The sequence below is a fragment of the Petaurus breviceps genome, unplaced genomic scaffold (genome assembly GCF_028583685.1).
Source record: "Petaurus breviceps papuanus isolate PSGF00001 unplaced genomic scaffold, PetGlider_PUasm1.0 38, whole genome shotgun sequence".
Classification (NCBI taxonomy): Eukaryota; Metazoa; Chordata; class Mammalia; order Diprotodontia; family Petauridae; genus Petaurus; species Petaurus breviceps.
The window spans coordinates 21,756,475-21,781,963 of NW_027186304.1; the positions used below are offsets into that span (position 1 = coordinate 21,756,475).

Sequence of the window (25,489 nt, forward strand, 5' to 3'; positions counted from 1 at the left end):
TCTCTCTCTCTCTCTCTCTTTCCCTCTCTCTCTCTCTCTCCCTCTCTCTCCCTCTCCCTCCTTCTGTATATTTGTGCACTTTGAGTCCATCACTTCTCAATAGCTGGAGATGAAGAACATCTTTCATTACATATTCTCTGGAATTGTGGCTGATCATTGTGGCTAATTTCTAAAGTCTTTCAAAGTCGCTTATCTTGACAAAATTGTTATTATTGAATCTATTATTTCCTGGTTCTGTTCAACTCACTTCATCATATCACTTCATATAAGCCATCCTAACTTTCTCTGAAACCATCCCCTTAATTATTTTGGGACAAAATTTCATCACATTCATATAACATAGCTTCCTTAGCAGTTCCCCCATTAATGGGTATACATTCCCTCAGTTTCCAGGCCTGTGCCACTGAAAAAAAAAACTGCTTTAAATATTTTTGTACATATGGACCCTTTTCCTCCTTCTTTAAACTCTTTAGTGGCACAGACCTACAAGCAGTATAAATGGGCCAAAAGTATACAATTTATTAGGTTTTGGAGCATAGTTCCAAATTGCTTTCTAGAATGTTTGGAACTAATTCAAAGCTGCAATAACAATATATTAATATACCTGTTTTTCCATAGTACCTAAAGCATTTGACATTTTTCTCTTCTATCAAGTTTGTCAATCTGAGAGGTGTGACGTGGTATTTCAGTTTTAACTAACATTTCTCTAATTATTAATGATTTAGATAAATTTTCATATGACTTGATAACTTGGTTTGCATCCTCTGAATATATCTTATTTATATTTTCTGACAATCAATTGAGGGATGGCTCTTCATCTTATAAATTTGAATCTGTTCCATGTATATCTTAGAAATGAGACCTTAATCTAGACATATGTTTGTGTAATGAGACCTTTATCAAAGAAACTTCCTGTAAAGGTTTTCCTAATTTTCTGTTTCTCTTCTAATTTTAACCACATTAATTTTGTTTGTTCAATTTTTAAAAAATTTTATGTAATCAAAATTATCCATTTTACTTCCAGTGAGCCTCTTTATCTCTAGTTTGTCATGATCTCTTCCCCTATTCATAGATTTGAGAGACAATTTTTTTCCATGCTGCTCTAATTTATTACATGACCCTTTATCTCTAAATCACATGCTCATTTGGAGCCTAATTTGTTGTTCAGTTTAAGATGTTGATCTACACTTAGTTTTTGCCAAACTACTTTCCAGTTTTCCCAACAGTTTTTGTTGAATAGTGAGTTCTTACCTCAACTGGTTTATCAAACACTAGGTTACTATGTATGTGTATGTGATTTGATTTATAGTATAATTTTGAGATCTGGTACTTTTAGACCCTCTTCTTTTCTGCTTTTTCCCCTTTAATTCTCTTGATAATATGGATCCCTTATTCCTCCAGTTGAATTTTGTTATGATTTTTAGTAATTCCATAAAGAAAGCATTTTGTCATTTAATAATTATTGTACCGAATATACAAATTTCTTTAGGTATTTTTGTCATTTTTATTATATTGGCTCAACCTACTCATGAGCAAGTAATATTTCTTGATTTATTTAAATTGCTTTTATTTGTGTAAATATCTTTGTGTTTGTATTCATATAGTTCCTGATTGTGTCTTGGCAGGTAGCATCCCAAGTATTTTATACTCCCTGTAGTAATTTTAAATGGAATTTCCCTTTTTATCTCTTCCTGCTAGATTTCAATAGCAATGCACCAAAATACTGATTGTTTATATAGATTTATTTTATATCTTTTAACTTTGCTGAAGTTGTTAATTATTCAATTAATTTTTAATTGATTCTGTAGGGTTCTCTAAGGAAATCTCACATAATCTGTAAAAAGTAATCATTTTGTTTCCTTTTTCCTCTTTGTCCTTGTCTTACTGCTATCGCTAGCATTTCTAGTACCATGCTGAATAGTAATAGTGATAGTAAATAGCCTTGTTTTAGTCCCAGCCTTATTGGAAAGACCTCTCAGTTTATCCCCATTTTAGATAATAACAGCTCTAGGCTTTAGATAGATACAACTTATTATGTTAAATCTTGTTTATTCTTTTGCTTTCTAGTGATATTAATATGAATGCATGTTGTCTCCTGTCAAAGGATTTTTTCTTCATGATTATGTAATCATAGAATTTATTATTTTGTTATTAATATGGTCAATAATGTTCATATTTTTCCTAATGTTGAAGTTGTCCTATATTTCTGGTATAAATCTAAATTGATAATCACCTTGGGCTATGTTACTATAGTCTCCTTTGTAGAATTTCATTTAGCATTTTTCCATTAATATTAATTAGTGATCATGGTCAATACCTTTGTTTCTCTGTTTTGACTCTCCAGGGTTTAGACATCAATGCCATATTTGAATCATAAAAGGAATTCCATAGAATTCTTTTTTTTCTATTTGGAATGAATTGTTTCATAAATGTTTGATAGAATTCACTTATAAATCCATATAGTCCTCTTTTATTTTCTTTAGGAGTTGATTTATGGATTGTTCAACTTTTCCTAACATAGACTTATGTAGATACTCTTTCCATTTTAATTAATCTGATGAATTTATATATTTTATTAATATTAAATATTCCAAAAATTATAAATATAATAAATAGGACAAAATAGTACCTAATAATTTCTTTTATTTTTTCATTGATTACGAATTCACCATACACACAGAACTAGGTACATAAACTTCTCTTATCCAAAAGAGAGTTGGAGGGAAAGTAGTGAAAAGCAAAGCAGACTCTTAAAGAGAGAACGGGGGAAAAAGAAGGAAAAGGCTGAGAAATAGACTGGATGAAAATGAAGTTAGAAATCACAACTATGAAGGCAAATGGTACGAGCTCACGTGGAAAAATAGAACAGGAAAATGTACTGGATTAGAAACCAGAATATAGCAACATATTGTTTAACAGAAACATACTTCTAACAGAAAATATACATATAGGTTTATAACAAGAGGCTGGAGAAGAATTTATTATGCTTCAGCTGAAGTAAAAAGGGTAAGGGTAGCAATCATGATCTCAGTCAAAGCAAAAGCAAAATAAGATCAAATTAAAAGAGACAAACAGGAAAACCACATTTTGCTAAAATGTATCATAGACGATGAATTAATATCAATATTGAATCTACATGCACTAAATGGCATAGCATATAAATTCTTAAGGGAAAAGTTAAATCAATTACAGGAGGAAATAAACAAGCAATAATCGTGAGGAAACTCAATTTTCTTCCCTTTCCAACCTAGATAAACCTAACCTTAAAATAAAAAAAGAAGTTAAACAAAGGAATAGAATTTAGAAAAGTTGTATGTAATAAAGCTCTGGAGAATACTGAATAGGAAGAGAAAGGAGTGTGCCTTTTCTCAGCTGTTTATGGCACCTTCACAAAAATGTATATTAGGGTATAAAAATCTCAAAAATATAGAAAAGCAAGATGCTAATGTTTCTTTCTCAACTGTAATGCAACCAAAATTACATTCAATAAAGAGCCTTTGAATTATAGACTAAAAATTAATTGGAAACTAAATAATCCTAAAGAATGGATGAGTCAAAGAACAATTTATAGAAACTATCAATAATCTCATTAAAGATAATGAAAACAATAAAACAACATGCCACAATTTTGAGTATGTATCCAAAGTATTTAGGGGAAATTTTCTACTCTAAACATTTATATCAATAAATATAAAAATGAGAGATCAATAAATTAGGCGTGCAACTAAAAATACTAGAAAAGTAGCAAATTAAAAACCCCTAGCTAAATACCAAAATAGAAATCCTGAAAACAAAAGGAAGATTAACAAAACTAAAAACAAAAAAAAACATTGAACTAGATAAAATAAATAAATAATAGGTAGAATAAATAATAAATTGAAACTAGAAATAAAACTAGAATATTTTGAAAAATAAATAACCAATGATACTAAAAATAATAAATAATACAAGAAAATAAATAAATAATGCTAATAAAGATAATAATAAGAGTGCTCAAGCTAAAGTCCAAATTCTAGCTGATGTCAGTATTTATTGACTAACTCAGTAATAAGTACTAGCCCTGTAATGCATGAACTACCTTGTTTATGTCATAGGGCTTTTCAATGGGTGATCATAACTCAATATTTCAAAAAATACATTGTATTTACTTTTTTATACTTTTGGTATTTATTGCTCATACTGTAGAATGTGAACTCTTAGAGAACAGGAATATTTTTGATTTTGTCATCATATTCCAAACACCTGACATAGTGACTTCTAAATAGTAGGCAAAACCTGCTCTTTAAGATTCATTTCAACAAAACCATACAATTTGAGGTTTTTATCTTTTAAATACTTGCACAAAAATATTTAACATATAAGTTGGCTCTTTTTAGTGTACAAAAAGAATAAATGAATTAAAAATAGGTTCACTGCATGGTGTAGCAATTAAAGAGAGTAGAAGTGCTGCTTTGTGCTGTGTTTGGGAAATTGTTATAATACTCCCCATAGCACCTGAGCTTTGAAAAAGAACTTGCTCAAGTGGCAGCCGATTAAAAGATATTTTGCTGAGGGAATATGTAAGGGAGTCACATAATGGGAAGATTGTTGAGATGTCTTAGATTGAACCCACCTTTAACTAGTGGTGAGGAGGTATGGTGAGAATGAGAGGGTTGAGTACAGAATTAAAAGCCAATGAGACTCAGAAACAGAATGTAGCTATGGTGCCCAGAGTGTTTTCTCCCCTTGTGTTACTCTGGTTATAAGTAGGGGTATCCATGGGTAGCTTGAGTATCTATTTGTGCTCATGGTTAATGCAGTCAGAACCCACGTAGCATGTAATAAAGTTGGAGCAATGATGACAACTATTGTTTAATATTATTTATTGCTAACATGGTCAACAGTATCAACTCTGATTTTTCCTATCTAGAAAATGGTCTCTGGTAGCATACAGGCATGTAACATTTTTAACAATGCTCATTTGATGGTCATAATATTCACAGAATCATAGAATTTCAGATTTTGAAGGAACCTTGAGGATCACCTAGTTCATTTCATAGCTGAAGAGTTCCCTTTACAGTATACCTAACAAGTGGTCATCTAACTTTTTGCTTAAAAATAAGAGGAGTCCACTACAATGAAAGTGAATGACACTAAGACCTAAAAAGTTTTGAGTTTTTTCTCTTTTATGAGCCTTATGTTTTCATCTTGGCAACTTCTGCTCTTTGTTCCAGGTTAGGCCCTCTGGGGCCAAGCAGAAGTCTAATCCTTCTCCTATAAGATGATATTTGAAGATAGCTATCATTTCCTTCCTACTCAATCTTTTCTTCTCTAGGCTTAATAGCTCTAGTTTTTTTCAAATGACCCTCATATTAATGAACCTGTAGTCCCTTCTGGGCATAAGTGTTGTGAATTTCTGATTAATCCTTCAATATTTAATATTCATGACACTTCTGGCTGATATAAGAAGTATCTTACAAATGCCAGTATAATCCAGGGTTTGGATTTTAGTTATATAAGATTAATAATTGGTTAGGGTTCACAATAATAGTCTTATCAGGGCAGCTAGGTGGTGTAATGGATAATGTGAAGAACCTGGAGTCAGGAAGACTCATCTTCATGAGTTCAAATCCAGCCTCAGAGACTTCCTGGTTCTGAGACCTGGGCAAGTCTTTTAACTCAGTTTCCTTATCTGTAAAATGAGCTAAAGAAGTAAATGGCAAAGTGCCCCAGTACCTTTGCCAAGAAAACTCCAAATGGAGTCAAAAAGAGTTGGGCATGACTGAAATTACTGAACAGAAGCAAAGGGTTCACATACATCTTTATGATGACCCTTTGAAGAAAGTGGATGTTTACCTCATTTCATCAATGAGTAACTTAGGACTCAAAGGAGCTAAATGATATACTTGAGTACACACAAGTAGTATAAGATGTAAAGCTTTGACAGAGATCCAGATTATTCAACTGCAAGGCAATTATTCTTTCCTTTGTAGCAAGCCATGTTATTTACACCTCTAGAGGCTCATAGACAAGAGCTAAGAAATAATTATAATGACATGTTATATGGGCGTAATGTTAGAAAGCTACATATAGTAAACTATATGTGCTTCACCTGAAACACACTATTATAATATTGCAAAGTATTGTTTTCTTTTTATGTATGTTTTTCTTTCATTTTTAAACAGGTTATTTGGCATCACATCAGTAATCCAAACAAACTGTTCAAGCACTTGGAAGATCATAGTACACCCAAAGTTGTCCTGGTATCATCATGCCAACCCTATCCTATTGCTGGTGACATACTATACTCTGGCAACTCTGATTCGACTCTGGCTACAAGAACCCATTGTAAGAGTAAAAAGATTTTTCATGGTCTTGTTGACAAGTGTCTTTGGTAGGGAATTGTCAGTACCTTTCAGAGAGAATCTGTGTTACTCACTAATGAAGTGCAACAAATGTTTATTGTGTTATGTACTGTGTACATGATTTAAGGGACACAAAGACCGAAGGGAAACAACCCCTGTCCCTTCATCCCCACTAGAAGGGAAGATGGCATTTCTATAAGCCGTTTATTAAATAGCTGTTTGATACTGTGAGTATTGTATGGAAACCACCTAAAGGAGCACAAATTCTCTTAGAGCCATAAACATATTGATAAGTAAATATATATCAACGTAGAAATAAGAGAAGACCGATAACCGAGACAGGGAGGTCACAGCGTTCAGCAAAGGCCTGCTATAGGATACAGTACCCAAGATAAGACTTAAAAGAAGCCAAAGTGTGTTAAATGGGAGACATGAGGGAAGGTGCAGTCCAGGAATGAAGGGCAGTATTTGCAGAGGCACAGAGGTTGAAGATGGAATGTTAGGTTTAGGGAACGGCTAATAGACTACTTTGGTTGGAATGTAGAATGCAAAAAGAGGAATAATTAGAAATCAGTCTGGAGGGATAGGTGTTGACCAGATTCCAGAGGTCTTTAAATGCTGGGCTAAGTTTATATTTTATAATAGAGATGACTTGGTCAAATCTGTGATTTAAAATTTTAACTTGTCAGCTATGTGGAGGATAGATTGAATAAGGAAGCAAGATTAGAAGGAGAATCAGTAATGAGTCAAGTCAATCAATAAGCATTTAGTAAGTGCCAACTATATTCAAGGCAATAGATTAGGTCTTGGAGATACAGAGATAAAAATTAAATAGTCCCTGCTCTCAAGGGGTTTACATTGTATTGAGAGACAAAGCTTGTACATATATAAGTATATTAAGAATAAATACAAAATGAATATAAGAATGTTGAACTAATCCAGCTGATAAATACTGTGGGTTTGAAACCAGGTAGTGAATCACACTCTGTACTTTTATCCCCAGTGACCAGCATAATGCCTGGAATATAGTAACAAAAATGTGTTGATTGATTGATTATTTGAATGGAGAGAAGGGGGCAGATGTTTTCAATCAGTGGAGGCCTCATGGTAGTTTGTTTCCACCACAAATAGTAATTGCACACTAATATTATAAGACCAAAAGCCACAGTTATCATTGTTTACTTGCCTTTTTCAGTTCTAATTTTTTTTCTGTTTTCTATTTTTTTAATTAACAACCAGAATTTAAAAAACAAAAACAACAGCAAAACACCTTGAAGTTGTAATGACAAAAAAACTAAAACTGTAATGAGGTTTTGTGGGATACATGTCCCCTCACCACTCAGAAGCCAGTTGTCTCGAGTTCCACTGAACCCTAACTGAATCAGAAAAAGGAATGTCTAGTACTTCCTCCTTGCCCCTTCTTAGTCATCCTCAGGCTTTTGACTTCTCTTTGTCATTTGCAGGACTATCTTGGGGTAAGGGCAAACTCTCCTCTATAATTATATCATTTGATTTGGGGGTCTGAGCTCTTCAGCTCTCTGGACTACATTGTCTTATATTTTCAAAGGGACCATTCAGGAACTAAAATACTTGGGGATACAACCATGGAGGAGTTTTTAACATGAACAGAAAATTTTTCTGTAGTGTTCTTTTTGCTCCCTAAAAGTCAACATTGCTAGGTTACTGTCTAGTACCAAGGACAACACACCAGAATCCAATGCCCATGAGCAGTACTGTGCTGAGCTCTTCTTCTTCTTCAACCACCCACAGTCTATCCATCATATAATCCTTTTCACTTTTACCTATTTGAGAAATAAGAGGAGTGTCATCTCTCATATGGCCTCAAGATCACCTGAAACATACACTCCTCCTTTTTCACAAAAGTGACCAAAAGGCAGACATATCAATCACCAGTGTTTTCTTAATACTTTGCACCAATTTTCCCAATTGATGTCAACAGCAATTGGTACAATAAAGCTAAGTACACTGTGCTGTTTTCCTCATGTTCCCAAGATCCCAGTCTTCCTGAGAAGTAGGATTTTTATGTTTTCCCTAGTATGTGGAAGGGAATGAGAGAGTGAGGGGAAATTCACTGCATTATCTCTAATGGACATTAACAATAAAACCATCATAATGCATAGTAATTATTAAAAGTTGCTTTTTTGGAGGAGAATTGTTATCACTATTCTTAGGTTACATTAGAACCTATAGGGGGCATCCAGGTAGCACAGCGAGTAAGAGCACCAGCCCCAGAGTCAAGATGACCTGGGATCGAATCCGGGCTCAGACACACCTAGCACCCACCCAGAAACACCTGGCCGTGTAACCTTGAGCAAGTTACTTAATCCCAATTGCTTAGGGGTGGCCAGGTGGCACAGTGAGTAAGAGCACCGGCTCCAGAGTCGGGATGACCTGGAATTGAATCTGGCCTCAGACACTTAGCACCACACCCAGAAATAACTGGCCATGTAACCTTGAGCAATTTACTTAACCCCAATTGCTTTAAAAAAAAAATAGAACCTATCTAGATGTACCAGAAATAGAATAGAACCAAGGAATGAAGGACACTGAATATTCTCTGCTTATATATCAATTTCATTAGGTGGAACAAAGCTTAAATCCAATTGTCACATAAAGAAAAATAAGGATCAATATTTTTGCCCATTGGATTCAAAATGCCCATTTCATGCTAAATGAGCCCCATGTGACTGAACCTCTTGATTCAAATCCTTACAGTTTAGTAAGACAAGAAGATAAGTTAAAGTAGTTAGTAGATATACAAATATATATATATATATATATATATATATATATATATAAATTCTTATGCAAAATAATGCCTGAAAATTTTCTTTCCACTATAGGCTTTAATACACCTTGACATACTACAGCTATTATCCTTAAACTACACTAACAGTAAAGTATGTTATCCAAGAGTGCTCACAAAATGTTTCAGTGCTGATAAATTTAGAAATGGTAGTGGAAAACTGTCACCATTTTCAAGAGTGACAAAGCTTCCTTTCTTACATGTACATGAAAGACAAAACACAATAGTGAAAGATAAAGAAAAGAAGCTATAGAGTGACTTGGGGAGACCACTTAGGGAGATATATTGGGAAGCATAGATAACTCATGAATTTTTCTGTATTTAGGTTCAGGATGATGAAACTAATGATGAAGATAAAGATATGCCTTGTAGTCCCTTGCAAATCACTGCAGAAAGAAGGCGAAGTCTGTGGTATGCAACCCACTACCCAACTGATGAGAGAAAAGTAAGGCTTGGAGAAAGAAACTGCCATTTCCCACCTTTATTTTGCCTCTTTTTCAGGTATTTTCTTGTTAAATCTGAGTAGTGGTCCTAACACAGGTATAATGAAACAGGAATCCAACTGCCTCACCCACAAAGCCTTTGATGTAGAAATGAATGTAGTTATAATCTTGCTTACAGTTATCAAAATGAATGTCCAAAATCTCTCAAAGAAAGAAGTGAGACAGGTTTCTAACTCTAGAACCAGAGAAATCCTCTTGGCTCCATACCACCATTTACTAACAATGCCAACTCTAGGTCAGCATATAGAATCCCAGATTCAGAACTGGAAGGGACCTTAGAAATCATCTTGTCCAGCTGTCTTCTTTATTTTCTTACAACTAATTAAAATGAAGTTCAAAGAAACTATTTGACTTGCCCAGTGTTATATACTTATTAAGACAGGATTTGAATTCAAGTTCTATGATCCTAAACCTATCATTCTTTCTTAAATACCATTTTGTACTTCATTATTTTATTGGACACATGACAGAACCTGTGGTTTAAGATATTGGTACATTATCTCCTTCAATAGAAAATGTAAAGAAATCATTTACTCTTGACTAGGGGAATAAATTTTTAGGAAATAGTTTGACTTCTTTACTGAGCAGGAAATACTTCTGTAGGTAAAAAATTATAAAAGAAATAATAAAAGAATGTAGAGTTATAAGCACATTCTTTAGGTAAAATTTATATTTATTTACAAACATCTGTGCTTTGAGAAGTGATAAAAATTTCTTTCTCTGGGTTTGAAAAGGCAGACTGTGTCTAGGTAAATAAAGATATGCTTCAATATTGAAGACCCAGTTGTTTGGGGCCATTTAAAAAACTATGGAACAATTGGCAAAAACCCAATATTTGGTGACAGAAAACTGGATTCGAATTCTGGCTCTACTATTTATTATCTTTATGAACATGGACAAGTCACTTACTTAAATTCTCAGAGTCTTAATTCATATTTTAAATGAAAGTTTTATACTAACTCATTTGATCCTATAAATTAAATGAACTGTCACCAAATTTAACTAAATCAAGTCTTAATTAAGAAATCAGGAAGCCTCATTTAGAAAATTATTCATAAGTATAACAAAGTTGTATAGATGTATACATATTCGTGGAAGCCAGCTAAAGCAACTTCTTTTGTTACTCATAATGATGCATATTAATACATTGAATTTTTATTAAATAATCCGTATTGTAAATGGTAGCTATAATTTTTGTTTCTTTGTTCAGGCCAGAATTTATTTCCCGACAAGTAGTGAAATTAAGAGATTTTTTCCCTACTTATTTTGGATATGTATTTCCTGAAAAGACAAGTTCTCTATTACATATTCACCCAAAGTAGAGCAAGACATTAGAATTACTTACAGAACACAACTTAATGTGTCAAACAAAATAAGCCAATTCAAAATATTCACCAGAATTTTCATGGAAGCCATTTCCCTATGTTTTCTTTTCTTTTTAAATTTTTAAAATTTTTTTTCAATTATTAAGCATTCAATTTTTTCCCTTCTACCTCTTCCTACCTAATAAGAAAAAAAGAAAGGAAAGAAACTGAGAGCTTCTATATTACATGAGCACAGCCAAGCAAAATACATTCCTTAAAAAATACATTTTTCTGCTTAATTAATCTATGATCATACTGTTAGGAGTTGGATAGCATTTTTCCTTATCAGACATCTGGAATCATGATTGATCATTCAGTTGATCAGAGCTCTTAAAGCTTTCAAAATTGCTTGGTTTGGTGATATTAATTCTATGATATTAATTGTTCTTCTGCTTAGTTCACTTTATATCAGTTTATTCAACTCTTCAAAATGGTCTTTTCCCTCATTTCTCACATCACAATAGTATTCTATTACATTCATATAACACCATTTAGTTAGCCTTTCTCTAATTAGTGTGTATACCCTTTGTTTTCCAGTTCTCTGTCACTACAAAAAGAACTGCTATAAATATTTTTGTACATATAGGACCTCTTTCTCTCTCCCTCCCTCCCTCCATATCTCTCTGTCTCTGTCTCTGTCTGTCTGTCTGTCTGTCAGTCTCTCTCTCTCTCTGTCTCTCCCTCTCTCCCACTCTCTTTTCGAAGGGGGTAGGCTACCTTGGCCCTCCTATTACTTACCTACCCCCCGCTAAGGATCCCATCCCTATTCTCCAATTCCCATAAATCTAAACACCCTTCTATACCCTAATTTTGCCTATTTCCTCACCTTCCCCTCTAAAAATCCCTCCCTTGTCCTCTCCCCCCTCCCTATGCCTCTACTGTTTTATTTTCCTAAATTTAGAAGACTTTCATACTCTTCTAAAAATATATATTTCCCTCTTAAACCCATTCCCAATGAAAGTAGGTTACCAGAACTACCTGCTCTCCTCCCCCCATCTAATTCCTCTGTATCCATTCTTTCTCTTGTACCTCACTTGTATAAAATAATTACTCTTTTTAGCTGTTCCTAAATGGTTTTACTTTTTAAATTCATATCATACTAAGGTTTACCCCCTATCTTTCTTATGAGCTACTCAATTATTAATAAGAATCTTAGACATACATTTTGCATTATAACTCCCTTTTTAAAAATTTCTTTGCATTATGAGCCCAGCCATGGTAAAATTGATCAAAAGGATCAAACTGTTAAATAAGTCTTTGTATATAATTACAGATCACTTCTCAGAATGACTGGACCCATTCACAGGTCCACCAACAATGTACTAATGTGCTTGTTTTCCCATAAAACCTCTAATATTAGTCCTTTTAGTTTTTGTCATCTTTGCCAATCTGATGGGCATCAGTACTTTATCTGAATACAAAATATGTATTTGACCTTTTCCCAGGAAGAAAGAAGGGGGAGATTTGGGATTGGCAGCCCTTTCACTTTCATTCCTCAGGAGGTCTGAATCAGATCTCCAACTTTTCAAGGGTAGTTAGTTGTGTTTTAATCAGGGTGCTATTTAGTGATAAGGGAAGAACTGAATTTTTCTATTTCCTTCTACTCTGCCAAAGTGTTCATGTCCCTCTGTCTTTTTACAAATGGTTTATATTACAAGCTTTCACTAGTTGATGAATAAAACATAAGGTATGATGGGCACTCTCATGCCATACTGACCCTAGAGCCATGTGAAAGAAAATTTAGTGTACAAAATTATGCCATTGATGCAGTGATTAGAATGCCAAGGCTCGTTTGCATATAGCAACTAAGAACTAATCTAGTTTTAAAACAGTCATTTAACAGAAATTGTTAAGAAAACATTTGTGTGTATTTTGAAGTCTCACAAATGTATTTGTCTAAATACATTAAAAACAATGTGGATGCTCAGAAGAAACCCCTGGTCTCTTAATTGCATTCCAGTAACATCTTTTGGATACTCTGATCGAAACCCTGAAAACACTCATTTTTAATCAACTTAAAATTCTCTAGTTTAATCTCCAGTATTATGTGATTTTCTATACCCTGAAATATACTAAGCTGTCTTTAACAAAAACTGTTTTTGAAAAAATTAAGGTATCATAATTCTATGATTGACCTGCTCCCCTACTTTTCTCCTCTTCCCATAATGCCTGTTACCATCACCCCTTCTCCCTCAATCTGACGAGACTTTACAAATTTCTAACATGTTCTTTTTTATATTTGTGTTCTATAAAACAAAGCCCCTGTGTTCTATGTAACCAATTTGTATAATTCATATTACTGACAAATAACTGCTAATTTGTACTTAAGATTTAGTGCTAACATTTGGAGCTGTATAGTAGTTATATATCATCTAATGTACAGTTCTTTTTTCTTTAATAATCTGCATGGTAGTTCTTAATAAGACACTATTTGGTAATAATTGAGAAAATTGTGCATGTATATATTAAATTGTATAGATGCAGAAATATTAATTTATTTAGTCATGCTTTATTAATATGCTCTCCTACATTGCTTTTTTCAGCTGTTGTCCATGACCCAAGATGACTACAAACCATCTGATGTTAGTATGTTAGATTTGTCATTTGTGTATGTGTAAATAAAGGAATGAGTTTGAATTTATCTAATATTTATGTTAAAATTATATTGTATTCAAAAATCTAAGAATCATTTTGTCAGCAGGAGACATTCTGGTTGGTTCTTGTTAAAACATATTCAATAATAAATATGGAATCAAAGCAATTCACATCACAAATTGCCTCTGTTTTTATAAGAAGATCTCTTATTATGATTTTATTTTTCTTTTGCATGTATTATGTATATTCCCATTTGCAGTGATAGCTTCATCTGATAGCTCTGGAAATTATATAAAAAAACATGCGTAAGGTAGATCCTAAAAATTCTGTTGCACTGGCATATAACTATGGATTTAGGGAAAAGAGCATTGTTGATGATGGAAAAGTCCTCTCCAATGGCAGCATCAATAATGGGAATATCCTGACATAGGATATGCCAAGAAGTCAGACCATATGCTTACCAGTTCCTAGAATTTTTTAGACATGGCAGAAGTTTTCAGACCACTAAATTATTTTGGGGTTTTGGGGGGAAGCAGTTAAGCTCCTCATTTCTCTGATCTTCTTTACACTTGTTTTGGTTGAATTAGCATTAAATTGTTGGACAGAAAACTCAAATGTAAAAAGTCAAGCTTATCTTTCTACCATAGTGCATTCTTTTCCTAAAAACAAACAAACAAACAAGCAGAAAACGAATTAGACACATGATGAAGATGGAAAACACTGAGAATATTGATCTTTCTTTATATACCAGAAAAAGAGGCTAGTAAATAATAACAAAGTTACAAAAGGCCTAAAATCTTTATTTACTTAAAATTTTTCTCAAGTCTAAGTTAAATTGGTAGTTGAATAAGTCTGAATTTTCCTTAAGAGAAAAATTAGGCCATTTATGCACCATCAAACATCCATACAGAAACTGATTAAATATTTGTCTAATTTAAAAATATCCAGATATTTCTAGATGTATTTAGAAATCTGAAATAATAGATGAGTTTTTGATCTACTCTTTAGATGCCTGATATTCTGAATATTAATCTTCAATAAGAAAATAATAGTAGTAAATGATATTCCCTTGTCCTAACCTCATTTGACAGGTCCTGTTGGTCACTGTGAATGGCGCTCCTGTTGATTACCATACCATACATCCTAGCCTGCCCATCGAGAATGGGCCAGCCAAAGCTGACATGTATTCTACACCACAATACAAATGGGAGCCATCTGATGAAACATCAGGTAAGGAGCCACGGAGCATTCTATATGTTATTTTCTATTTCAAGTTATCCCTTTAAAGGACTGATAATTTTTTTTAAGAAAATAAACTCACCTAGTAAAATTATTGATGAATTTATAACATAGCCTATTTATCATCAGATCTTTTGACATATAAGTCCCCTTAAAGGAATTCTTAACATACCTAACCTCAACATATTGTCACTTATGTCCCTATATACATAATTAGTGGCTTAATTATGATTTCAATGAACATTTAAAATAAAAGGCAAAAGGTAAAAGTAAATGTTGGTCACCAACTAGGGACATACAAAATTTAAATGAGACAGGGCTCCTTCCCTCAAGGAACTTACTGTCTGGGAGAAGGATACAATACCAACACAGATAACAATAAAACAGTGTGTCACAAAGTGCTGAGTGATGTTGAGGAAATGTTTTCTCCCACCTTTGTAAAATGAGAGGTATCGTTTTCAGCTGAGATGGCGAGGGGAATTCCTTGGAATCTTGAGGAGTGATGAAAAGGTTGTTAATATCTGCTATGTTAAGTAGGAGAGCACATTGATTTGAAAGGTATAAAAAGACCATCTTGCTGCAGTGAGAGTGCAGTTGAGTCTGTAAGAAATTTGTAGTGGACCCAGTCAGCACAGTTTTGTGACTTCCTCCATTCCCATTAAGGAGCAGCTGAACAGGAACAGAGGCAGCAAATGGTGTTAGTAATCTAAAGTTTGGGTTTGACAAGCTCCTCCTTTCGGTTCTTCATTGCTGTCCTTATTGGACAATGCTGCTATTCTTCTGCCTTTGAACTTAGAGAACAGTGACTGACAACTCTTTTCACTCATAGCGACCCTCAAAAGGGTGCTGAGAAAAGTGTTATGCCTTTTCAGTGACAGGTAGGTAGTTCCTTTAATCAAGAGAATTGCCAAGCTCTCTAGATCTACTTTGTCTAGTCAACACCAAATCTCTTCTCTCAGCAAAGTTCAGTTCACAGTAAAACAGATTCAAAAGCTAGGTTTCTTTGTCTCTTTCACCCTTTCAAATAAAAGAGTGCAGTAAAGGGCAGCAGGTGTACCCCCCAAGAGATTTCTACTCTCAGGCTTTAGATTGTGATAAATGGCAATAACTCAAATAGCCCTTATCTCTCTGCAGCATTCATCGCTCAAAATTAGCTCAGAAACAGAGCTTCCAGCCGCTGATCCAGCATTTCTCTAGCTAATCAGCAAAGGAGGGTGGAGAAAGTTTGAAAACTGAGAGTTTAAAGAGAGAAAGGAGGGAGGTGGAAAGAGAGGAGAAAGGTAGAAAGAGAAAAAGGGACAGAGAGAGATAAGGGGAGAAAGAGGAAGGGGAAAAACGGAGGACAGGAGAGGGACAGAGATAGGTAGAGAAAGAAGGAGGAGGAAAGAAAGAAAGAGAAAAATTACTGAAGTTGTAATGTGATGGAAAAATGAGATCAATGGCACATGTATAGGGGTTGGCCTTGTCAAGAAGATGGGACCCTTCATTACCAGAGACTGGGGAAGAATTTCAAGAAGATGTGAGATAAAGAGGTTATGAGAGGGAGTTCATGTAAAATGGCTTCATTTTCTCAGTAAAGTAAGAATTCAGGTCCTCAGTTGGCATGGAGGAAGGAGGAGAGCTATGGGAGGATTGAGGACAGAATGTTTGGAAAAACTTTGTGGATAGTGATATAGGAATAGTATAATTGCTTCTAAGAATTTTATACTTTAAATAGTTTTCTTTGGGGGTGGGAGGATTCCATTTTTCAAAAGTTGTTTATTGATCCATAATGAATAATAAATAAATATATTATATAATAAATAATAAAAGCGTGATAGGAGCCACTTCTTGTTAGACTATTCATATGTAAATATTTTCTTAAGATCTTAGATTCTAAAATACTTTAGAAGTCATCTATCGTAACCCACTTATTTTACAGATAAGAAAACAGACCCAGAGAGATTAAATGATTTGCTCAAGGTTACACAAGTAGTAAGTGGAGGAACTCAAGTCTTCCTGACTCTCCAAGTTCACTACTTTATCTACTCTACCATTTTGCCTTTACCATCACATACTTGACAATCCAGCAAAGGAAACTGAGAAGTAATTAGACAGGAAGAGAATCAAGATAGGACTAAAAAAACAAAACAAAGCAAAAACAAAAAACCCAGGAGTATCCATGAAGGGAGTGTAGACAGCTAAGTGAAATGCTGCAGAGAGGCCCCCAAAATAATGATGTGCTGCTTTGAAGAACAGAGGAGTATGGCATACACTTATCTACTGCTCTTCAGATTTAATGTGTAAGCCAGAATGATTACCAGTGTAATAAATAAAAATGGAGGCCCTTTTAAGTCAAAACTTTGGAAGGGATTCCTTCAGGAAGACTTTTCCTATGTCCCTCCCTCTTGAGGCAGATAGATGGATCCATGGGCCTAGAGTCAAGCAGCCAGTATTATACATTAAGTGCCTACTCTACACCAAGCACTGTGCCAGGCACCAGTGATATAAAGAAAAACTAAAGACTATCCCTGCCCTCAGGGACTCTCAATCTAATGGTGGAGACAACATGCAAACAATTACAGAACTTGAAGGAAGATCTGAGTTCAAATGTGACCTCAGACATTTATTAGCTATGTGACTGGGCAAGTCACTTAACCTCTGCCTCCATTTCCTTATCTATAAAAAAGGGATAATTATAAAACATACATCCCCGGGTTGTTGTGGGGATCAAATGAGATAATATTTGAAAAGCTCTTAGTACAGTGTCTAGCATATAGTTGGCATTTCCTTCCTTCCTTCCTCACTCACTGTCTCAGTTGATCATGACTTCATGCATACTCACCACCTTCCTTTAGGCCTACCCTCAGATCTGTTCATTTGTGAATGTGTTTCTATTCCTTTGCTCAGATTGACAATGATGTGAGACATAGTGCCTTTCTCTGAAAATTTTTTCTGACTTTTCCTTCATTTTACGCTATTATTTTCTCTTCCTGCTCACTCAAACTGAGTTTTTCCCTGTCACTAATTACATACACACACACACACACACACACACACACACACACACCTCACTCCCTTCCACACACAGTTTGTTCTGTTGAGACCACAGTATAGTTCATTAATTATAACAATGCTTTCTAAAGTCTTTGCAAGAAAGTATCTAAGTCACAATTGTGTGCTATACACAAGGGGATGGGGAGACTTCATAGTGTGTCAGTGATATAAAAAATACTTCTGTGATGTACTTCATAATAACCTGCAGAGACTTATATAAACTGATGCTGAGGAAGGAGAGGAGAACCAGAACTTTGTACACAATTACAGATACAATGTATCTATGATGACTGACTATGATAGACTGGGCTCCTCTCGCCAATGCAAGGTTAGAAGACAGCTCTGAAAGACTCATGATGGAAAGGGGCATCCACGTCCAGAGAGAGAATTACAGACTCTGAGGGCAGATTGAAGCAAACTGCTTGCCCTCTCTCTTTTGTGTTTTGTTTTGTTTTGTTTCATTCCTTCTTTTTCATTGTTCACTCCATTGATTATAATTCTTCTGTACAACTGGACTAATGTTTAATTGGTAGGTATTTGTAGAACCTATATCTGATTGCATGCTGCCATAGAGGGAGGAAGGGGAAAGGAGGGGGGGGGGGGAAATTTAGATCTCAAGGGATTGTGGAACTGAATGTTATAATCTGAAAGTAAACAAATAAAAAAAATTTTAATGTTTCTGTGAATTGATAAGTAAAATATTTTTTCTCCACAGAGAAGAAAGAAGAAGAAGAGGAAGAAGAAGAAGAGGAAAAGAGGAGCCTAGAAGAAAAGCCAAATGTTAAAGTCCATGCCATGGTCTCTGTGTTCCAGTTTATTATGAAACAGAGTTACATCTGTGCCCTCATCGCCATGATGGTATGTCTAAACTGCTAATATAAGCAAACTAGGGTAGCAGTGCACACAATCTTGTTTGTCTGGGGTGTTAAACTTGCCTTCTATAATACTTCATCATAAATATATTTATCTTCCAAATACTTTGGCAAGATGGTGACTTGTCATGTTAATTTTTCATCATATTTTTATTTTATAGATTATAAAATCCTCTCATGTCTAGCTGTACTTAGGCAACTTTGAATTATTCATGTGCTTCCCCCAATTTAACTCCTGAAACCAGACTGTCCCATTATATTATCTTCAGATGCAGAATGGGCTATTTATCCTAGTGGGTTTCCAGGCTCTCTTTGCTAATAGATGGGCTATTCTTACTCACTTCAGAAGATGTAATGCAACATCTATATTTAAGTTAGATTAGATTTCACACAGTCTTTGACCCTGGAACTTTTTGGTGTGTGTGAATTTTAATGACACTGGGTTAAGTAACATATTGTGTGCGGTTATGACAGGATGAACCTCATCAGTGAGATCCTAGAAGTATCAAAATTTTAAGAGTAGAGAATAGAAACATAAGTGTCCAAATGATGGAGTATATGCAGGTGCATTGTACTAAGGAGCTGTTACGTAAATTATGATAAGATGCATTAAAAGTAAGCAATTTTAGGAACGAATATCTGGTCAGATGCAATGATATTCCCAGATGAGGCCACGCCTCCATATACGCCAGTGTGATTATCAAAATGAATTATACCTGTGAGAAGTGAGTACATGGTACTACTTATATGCCTCCTCTATCAACCACCTTCCATCACTGCAAAAATATGGCCTTAACTGATAGATAAAGGGAAAAGGGGATACAATTTCCCTCCTTTCTTTAGGACAATGTTCTACAGTTTTGAACACACTGGTTAAACCTAAAATTGTTTAGATGGACAAAATCAGTCAATTATTGGTTCCATATTTGGACAAATTTCCATCAGTAAGCAGTAATGAAAAAAATGTCATACCTCAGACAAAAGGAATTAAACTCGTTTTTCCCAAATAGGAAAGAAAGATTGCCAACTTAACAGATATCTACACATAGCTACAATTTCTTCTGATAAATGTTAGTTACTATTATGTTCAGAGGGTGATGAAAAGAAAAACTCTTTGCTCTCCAGATTGAACAAGGCTCGCTTCTGATTCAAAAATCACATACTTTAATTAAAATTCTATCTTTGCACTCTTCATTATATTTGACTATTCATTGCAATCGTTTGGTTAATAACCAAATGCCATAAACAGTTTCAATGAAATATCTGGATGTCAAATATTTAATTCAATCAAAATGGTATTCACCATAATATTTCTTGATCTAACAGAACTCTTATTTCCCTCAGAGCTTAGTTTGGCCATTTTTATATAAAGTAAATACTTTCAAAAGTAGATTAAAATTTGAATTTTGCTATTTGACAGAAAAAGTCTATTTTAAAAACACACTTAACCGAGCAGACTGCCCATTCATAGTGTGGGTCAACCTGGTGCCATTTGTTGTTTTAACAGAGCCAAAATATTAATTTTTTTAAGTTTCTCTTTTGCACTGAAGATCCCTATTTTATCTAACTTCTTCATAGACAGACATAGGAGTCCAGAGGAGCCAAGTCTGACAGAATGATGTATATATGTTTATGTGTACTTCCAGAATATGAGTATACAAAAATGATCACAAAATCCCTAAACTCAACACAGTAAGCATTGTATTACCACATTCAACAAACTACCGCATTTAATGAATTCTTAGACATTTTACCCATAAAATTAAGGGAGAAGGATTTTTGCTACTTCTGCATCTCCCTCTCCCTTAGCATGTGTGTAAGTAAATAGCAATTAGCTTAAATTGGAATGACTGGGTAGAACTTTCCCTGACCCACAAGAGAATTGCAGAATTATAATTTCCTTTTCTTACTGTCATTTATTGTGATAAATCAAATTAAAGATGATCTAGTTTTTTTTATAAATTCTAGAGATGAAAAAATAATATAATGGAAAAACTAAATGTAGGAACTTGACACTGAAAAAACCCAAATATTCAAATGGTTTAAGTTCCCTCTAGAGATGCTGATTGCAACTCATTCATGGTTGCCCCTGCTCTGCAGCTTTTTTGATATCCTTCCATAAGTTTGCCACAGAAGTTCCCCCCAACCTGATAGAAACTTTCTTTACCCTCTAGATATTGTGAAGGTACTAGTGGAAGACAAAAACTGTCCACTTATCATCCCTCAATCCTACCATATAACTGGTCCACCTCTCTATCATTCAATTCGTAGATGGCATGTTTTCCTCCTTTTTTCTTTGAATTTCTTCATTGATTAGCTGTTGCAGCCTATTCACACTTACCACCATCTCCATCCTCTTTCTGATATTTTTTAAAAAATCCTTCAAAAACCATCATTGAGTCAATGAGCATTTATTAAGCACTTTGTTATTGTTTCTGTTGAGTCATTTCAGTTATATTATATCTGACTCTTTGTGACCCCATTTCGGGTTTTCTTGACAAAGATACTGAAGTAGACTGCCATTTCCTTCTCCAGCCCATTTGACAGAGGAGAAACTGAGGCAAACAAAGTTAAGTGACTTTCCCAGAGTCACAGTGCTAGTAAGTATCTGAAGCTGGTTTTGGACTCATGAAGATGAGACTTCCTGACTCCGAGGTCCACATGCTATCCACTGTGCCACCTAGCTGCCCTCTGTGCCAGGCACTAAACTCTAACCAGTAAATACAGTCTCAGCCTTTAGTGAACTTACATTGTAATGGACAGCAAATAAACAGAAGCTGAAAAGTAGAGGAGGAGACATGAAGTTACCTAGCATGGACTTGGTCAAGAAAGGCTAGTGTGTGTCCTGGAGAGGAATGAAGATATGACTGGCCTGAACACCATCCTTACATGTAATTTCAGGGAGGAGACATCCAATAAGAGAGAGGTAACAGAGGAAGAGGGTACTTCCAGTGTGAATTTCAGGGCTAGAGTAAACTTCCAGAACAGAAAGGTTTCAGGGGAATGGTAGAGAAAGTTGACAATAACTATTTTTAAATAGTAAATGAATTTTGTTTGTTTTAGAATACTGTTGTTTAGTTGTTTCATTCATGTCTGGTTATTTGTCACCCTGTTTGGGGTTTCTTGGAAAAGATGTTGAGTGGTTTGCCATTTCCTTCTCTACCTCATTTTACAGATGAGGAAACTGAGGGGAAAAAAGTTAGGTGACTTTCCCAGGGTCACACAGCTAGTAAGTGTCTGAGGCCAGAACTGAACTCATGAAGGTGAATCTTCTTGACTCTAGGCTCCACCCTCTATCCACCGAGTCACCTCACTGCCCATGTTTTATAATACTCGTGCAATTTCAACAGCCCTATTATAAATAACACATTGCCATAAAACCAAAATATCCTTAGGGAAGCAATGTAGAAAGCCTACAGCAAATGTTTGTTTCAAATTGATTTTATTTAGGAACACTTGCGAGAAAATTGTTTCACAAATTGTTTTATAATCACAATCTACTCTTGATTACCTGATTTAATCATGAATAAAGATTATGGTGCCAATTGAAATCTAACTCCCAAACCACTTTGGTCAGTACTTTCAATCTCTTCTCCCAGAAAGTCCTTTATCAAACATACCGGCAAGGAACTAATTTAGATAAATCAGTTTCTTGAGTAATCAAGTGTTGACAAAAATGTATAAGTTGATTTAGAAAATGTGCTGGGATCTACCTTTGGGAATGATTAACAAATAAAATACTTTTATTCTTTATTTTTTGGAAGGAATTCAAGAGGCCATTTGCGAATTGCTTCCTCTTCCCTATTCCTTTTGCATCTCTTTGACTTCATTCTCCGCTATATCCTCATTTACTCCAATCTCTGATGACAAGGTTCTTCTTGCTAATGCCCAACCCTCACCATGTACTCTTGTTCCTATTCCTACTTATAATACCCACCAAATTGCCCCATGATTACCCTCAATGCTTTCATACGCAGTAGCTCCTTCATTGATGGCAACAAACACATACAAGTCTCCCCCATTCTTAAAAATTGACAAAAAACACCTCAGTAGTTTCTCCTATGCCCACCAGTTATCATCCTACATCTCTCTTCCTCTTCTTAGCTAGACTCCTTGGAAAAGCCATCTACATTTGGTGCCTCCATCTCATCTCATCACGTTTTCTTCTAAACCCTATGCAATTTCATTTCTGACTGCATCACTCAGCCAACTCTTCTCTCCAGAATTACCAGGGATCGCTTTCCAAAATCTAATGGCCTCTTCAAGATACTCATCCTTCCTGGCTTCTCTGCAGCATCGGTTACTGATGACTTTTCTCTTTCTGAATATTCTTTCCCCACTGGGTTTTCATGACTCTGCCCTTCCTTGGTTCTGCCTCCACCTATTCTAACTGCGATTTCTCAGTCTCTTGCTAGATTTTCAGCTGTCTTACCCAATAACTGGGGATTTCTGCTCCATCTCCAGTGGTCTGTCTTGAACCCTCTTTTTTTCTTTCTATGAACTTTTATTTGCTGATCTCAACAGCTCTCGTGGGTTCAATTATTATCTCTATGGAAATGATTGGCAGATCTCTCACTCGAGCTCTGGTCTATCTCCTGAACTGTAGTCCCACATCTTCTTGTTGTTGTTCAGTCATTTTGAATGGTGTTTAATTCTTTGTGACCCCATTTGGAGTTTTCTTGGCCAACATATTGGAGTGGTTTGCCATTTCCTTCTTCAGTTCATTTTATAGATGAGGAAACTGAGGCAAACAGTGTTAAGTGACTTTTGCAAGGTAATAAGTGAAGCTGGATCTGAACTCAGTAAGATACTCTTCCTGAATCCAAGCCAGGCCCTCTATCCACTGGGCCACCTAGCTGTAGTCTCACATCATCAACTGCCTATTTATTGTACATTTCCAACTGGATGTCCTTTAAGTATCTCAAATACAATGTATCCAAAAAAGCTTATTGTCTTTCCTTCCAGATTCACCACCTCTTCTGAAGTGCTTTATTATTTTCAAAGGCCCCACTATCCTCCTAGTCACCAAGGCTTGCAATCTACATGTAATCCTTGATTCCTCTCCCACACTCACCCCACATGTCACCTTGTTACCAAATCTGACTGTTTCTGCTTTCTGAATACCTCTTGCATGTAGCCACTTTTCTCCACTCACAAAGCTACCACCCTGTTGCAGGCCCTCAGTGCTTAGCACAGTGTTTAGCATATAGTAAGTGCTTAATAGATCCTTGTTGACTGATTGAAGGGTAAAATGTATGCCATTTGGACAATGGAAACAAAACATTACTAAAAAGAGACAGGTTTACTTTTGGATTAGCTTTGAATAATTAGATTCATCTGAGTAGGTGATTTGCATACGTATGTATATGTGTGTGTGTATTTAATCCTCATCAAGGGAAATAAAGCCCACATGCATATTTTAGCAGACCCTGAATCTATCTTATATGTCTTATACTAGTTGTTCTCAAACTTTTTTTATCTTCTAACTCCAGATGTGGCTCACATCGCCCAAAACATGCACACACACACACATACACATGTATGCACATGCATGCACATGCACACACACATATACAACCAATTGCTGGCCCCTAATCTTCTGAGAGAGAAGATAAGATTGGAGGGCAACAGAGTTTAAGATAGTTTTTGCTACCTATTCTAACATGGAATAGAAGTAGAGATATTTAGAGTTAAGGCAGGTTTCAAACAGTACCCAAGAGTTATTTAAAGGACATAGAGAGTCATGCTGTACAAAAGCAACTATTATTAAGCACCTTCTTTCTCTTTTGGTGCCATGCTCTCACTTCAGCATCCAAATCACCCTCACATTCAAATACTTTTTAACCAAATAATCAAAGTTTATCTTTCTAGGGTGAAGGGGTTTAAAAATTGTATTAACCATTATGAATCTACCTTTGTTGTTTTTCCACCGAGGCCTGGAGTATTACGTATCATAGCTGGCTGACTTTTGTGCTATTGATTTGGTCTTGCACTCTTTGGATGATTCGCAACAGAAGAAAATATGCAATGATCAGTTCTCCTTTCATGGTTGTTTATGGGAATCTACTATTGACATTGCAATACATATGGTCTTTTGACCTTGAGGAAATTAAAGAAGTTCCAGGATTTCTAGAAAAAAAAGCACCAGGGGAGCTTGCATCAAAGGTAAGTGGACTAGAGAGCAAAGAGGATCTACAGTTCAAAGCAAATTTTTTTAAAATAATTCTTCAGGTGTTAAATCATCTTTTCAGAAAAAAATTTTTTCATTAAAGAAAGGAACTATTTTAAACAATGGTTATGTCCCACAATTCATTGTTTTAAACACATAAAATCATGTGAGGGAATGTATTCTATTTCCTTGATTTTCGGGGTTTTTTAAGCAATGATAAAATGGTTAATAGCAGAGGTACCAGACAACTGAATGCCTTCACAAAACTCCCCACAAAACTGAATGTGGCTGGAACCAGATTAAAATGTATTAGGAATATTTAATAAAATAAATAACAATACAATACAACAATGTTAATTTGTGGGTTTCTAAGTCAAAATTCAACATTTGAGTTTGACACCACTGGTTTACACTAAAAAAATGAGGTGTTTGGAAAGAAAGTATGGGTGTCAAAACAAGAAAACAATAGAAGCTTTTTTGGGTTGAAAGATACTGATTCTGTATATGACAGCTAAATAGATGGTGAATATCTATAAGTTT

General features: G+C 35.0%; 1 protein-coding gene across 3 annotated transcripts in view; it reads left to right on the forward strand.

Moving 5' to 3' along the window:
- The window catches only part of PIEZO2 (piezo type mechanosensitive ion channel component 2), a 557,384-nt gene that overhangs the window by 387,044 nt on the left and 144,851 nt on the right, over window positions 1-25,489 (forward strand). For all 3 annotated transcript variants that reach the window (XM_069099626.1, XM_069099625.1, XM_069099627.1), the window contains exons 8-13: window positions 6,165-6,327; window positions 9,497-9,616; window positions 13,582-13,620; window positions 14,725-14,863; window positions 18,624-18,766; window positions 24,715-24,945. In XM_069099626.1, coding sequence (XP_068955727.1) covers window positions 6,165-6,327; window positions 9,497-9,616; window positions 13,582-13,620; window positions 14,725-14,863; window positions 18,624-18,766; window positions 24,715-24,945 — 835 coding nt within the window. The remainder of the gene's footprint in view (window positions 1-6,164; window positions 6,328-9,496; window positions 9,617-13,581; window positions 13,621-14,724; window positions 14,864-18,623; window positions 18,767-24,714; window positions 24,946-25,489) is intronic.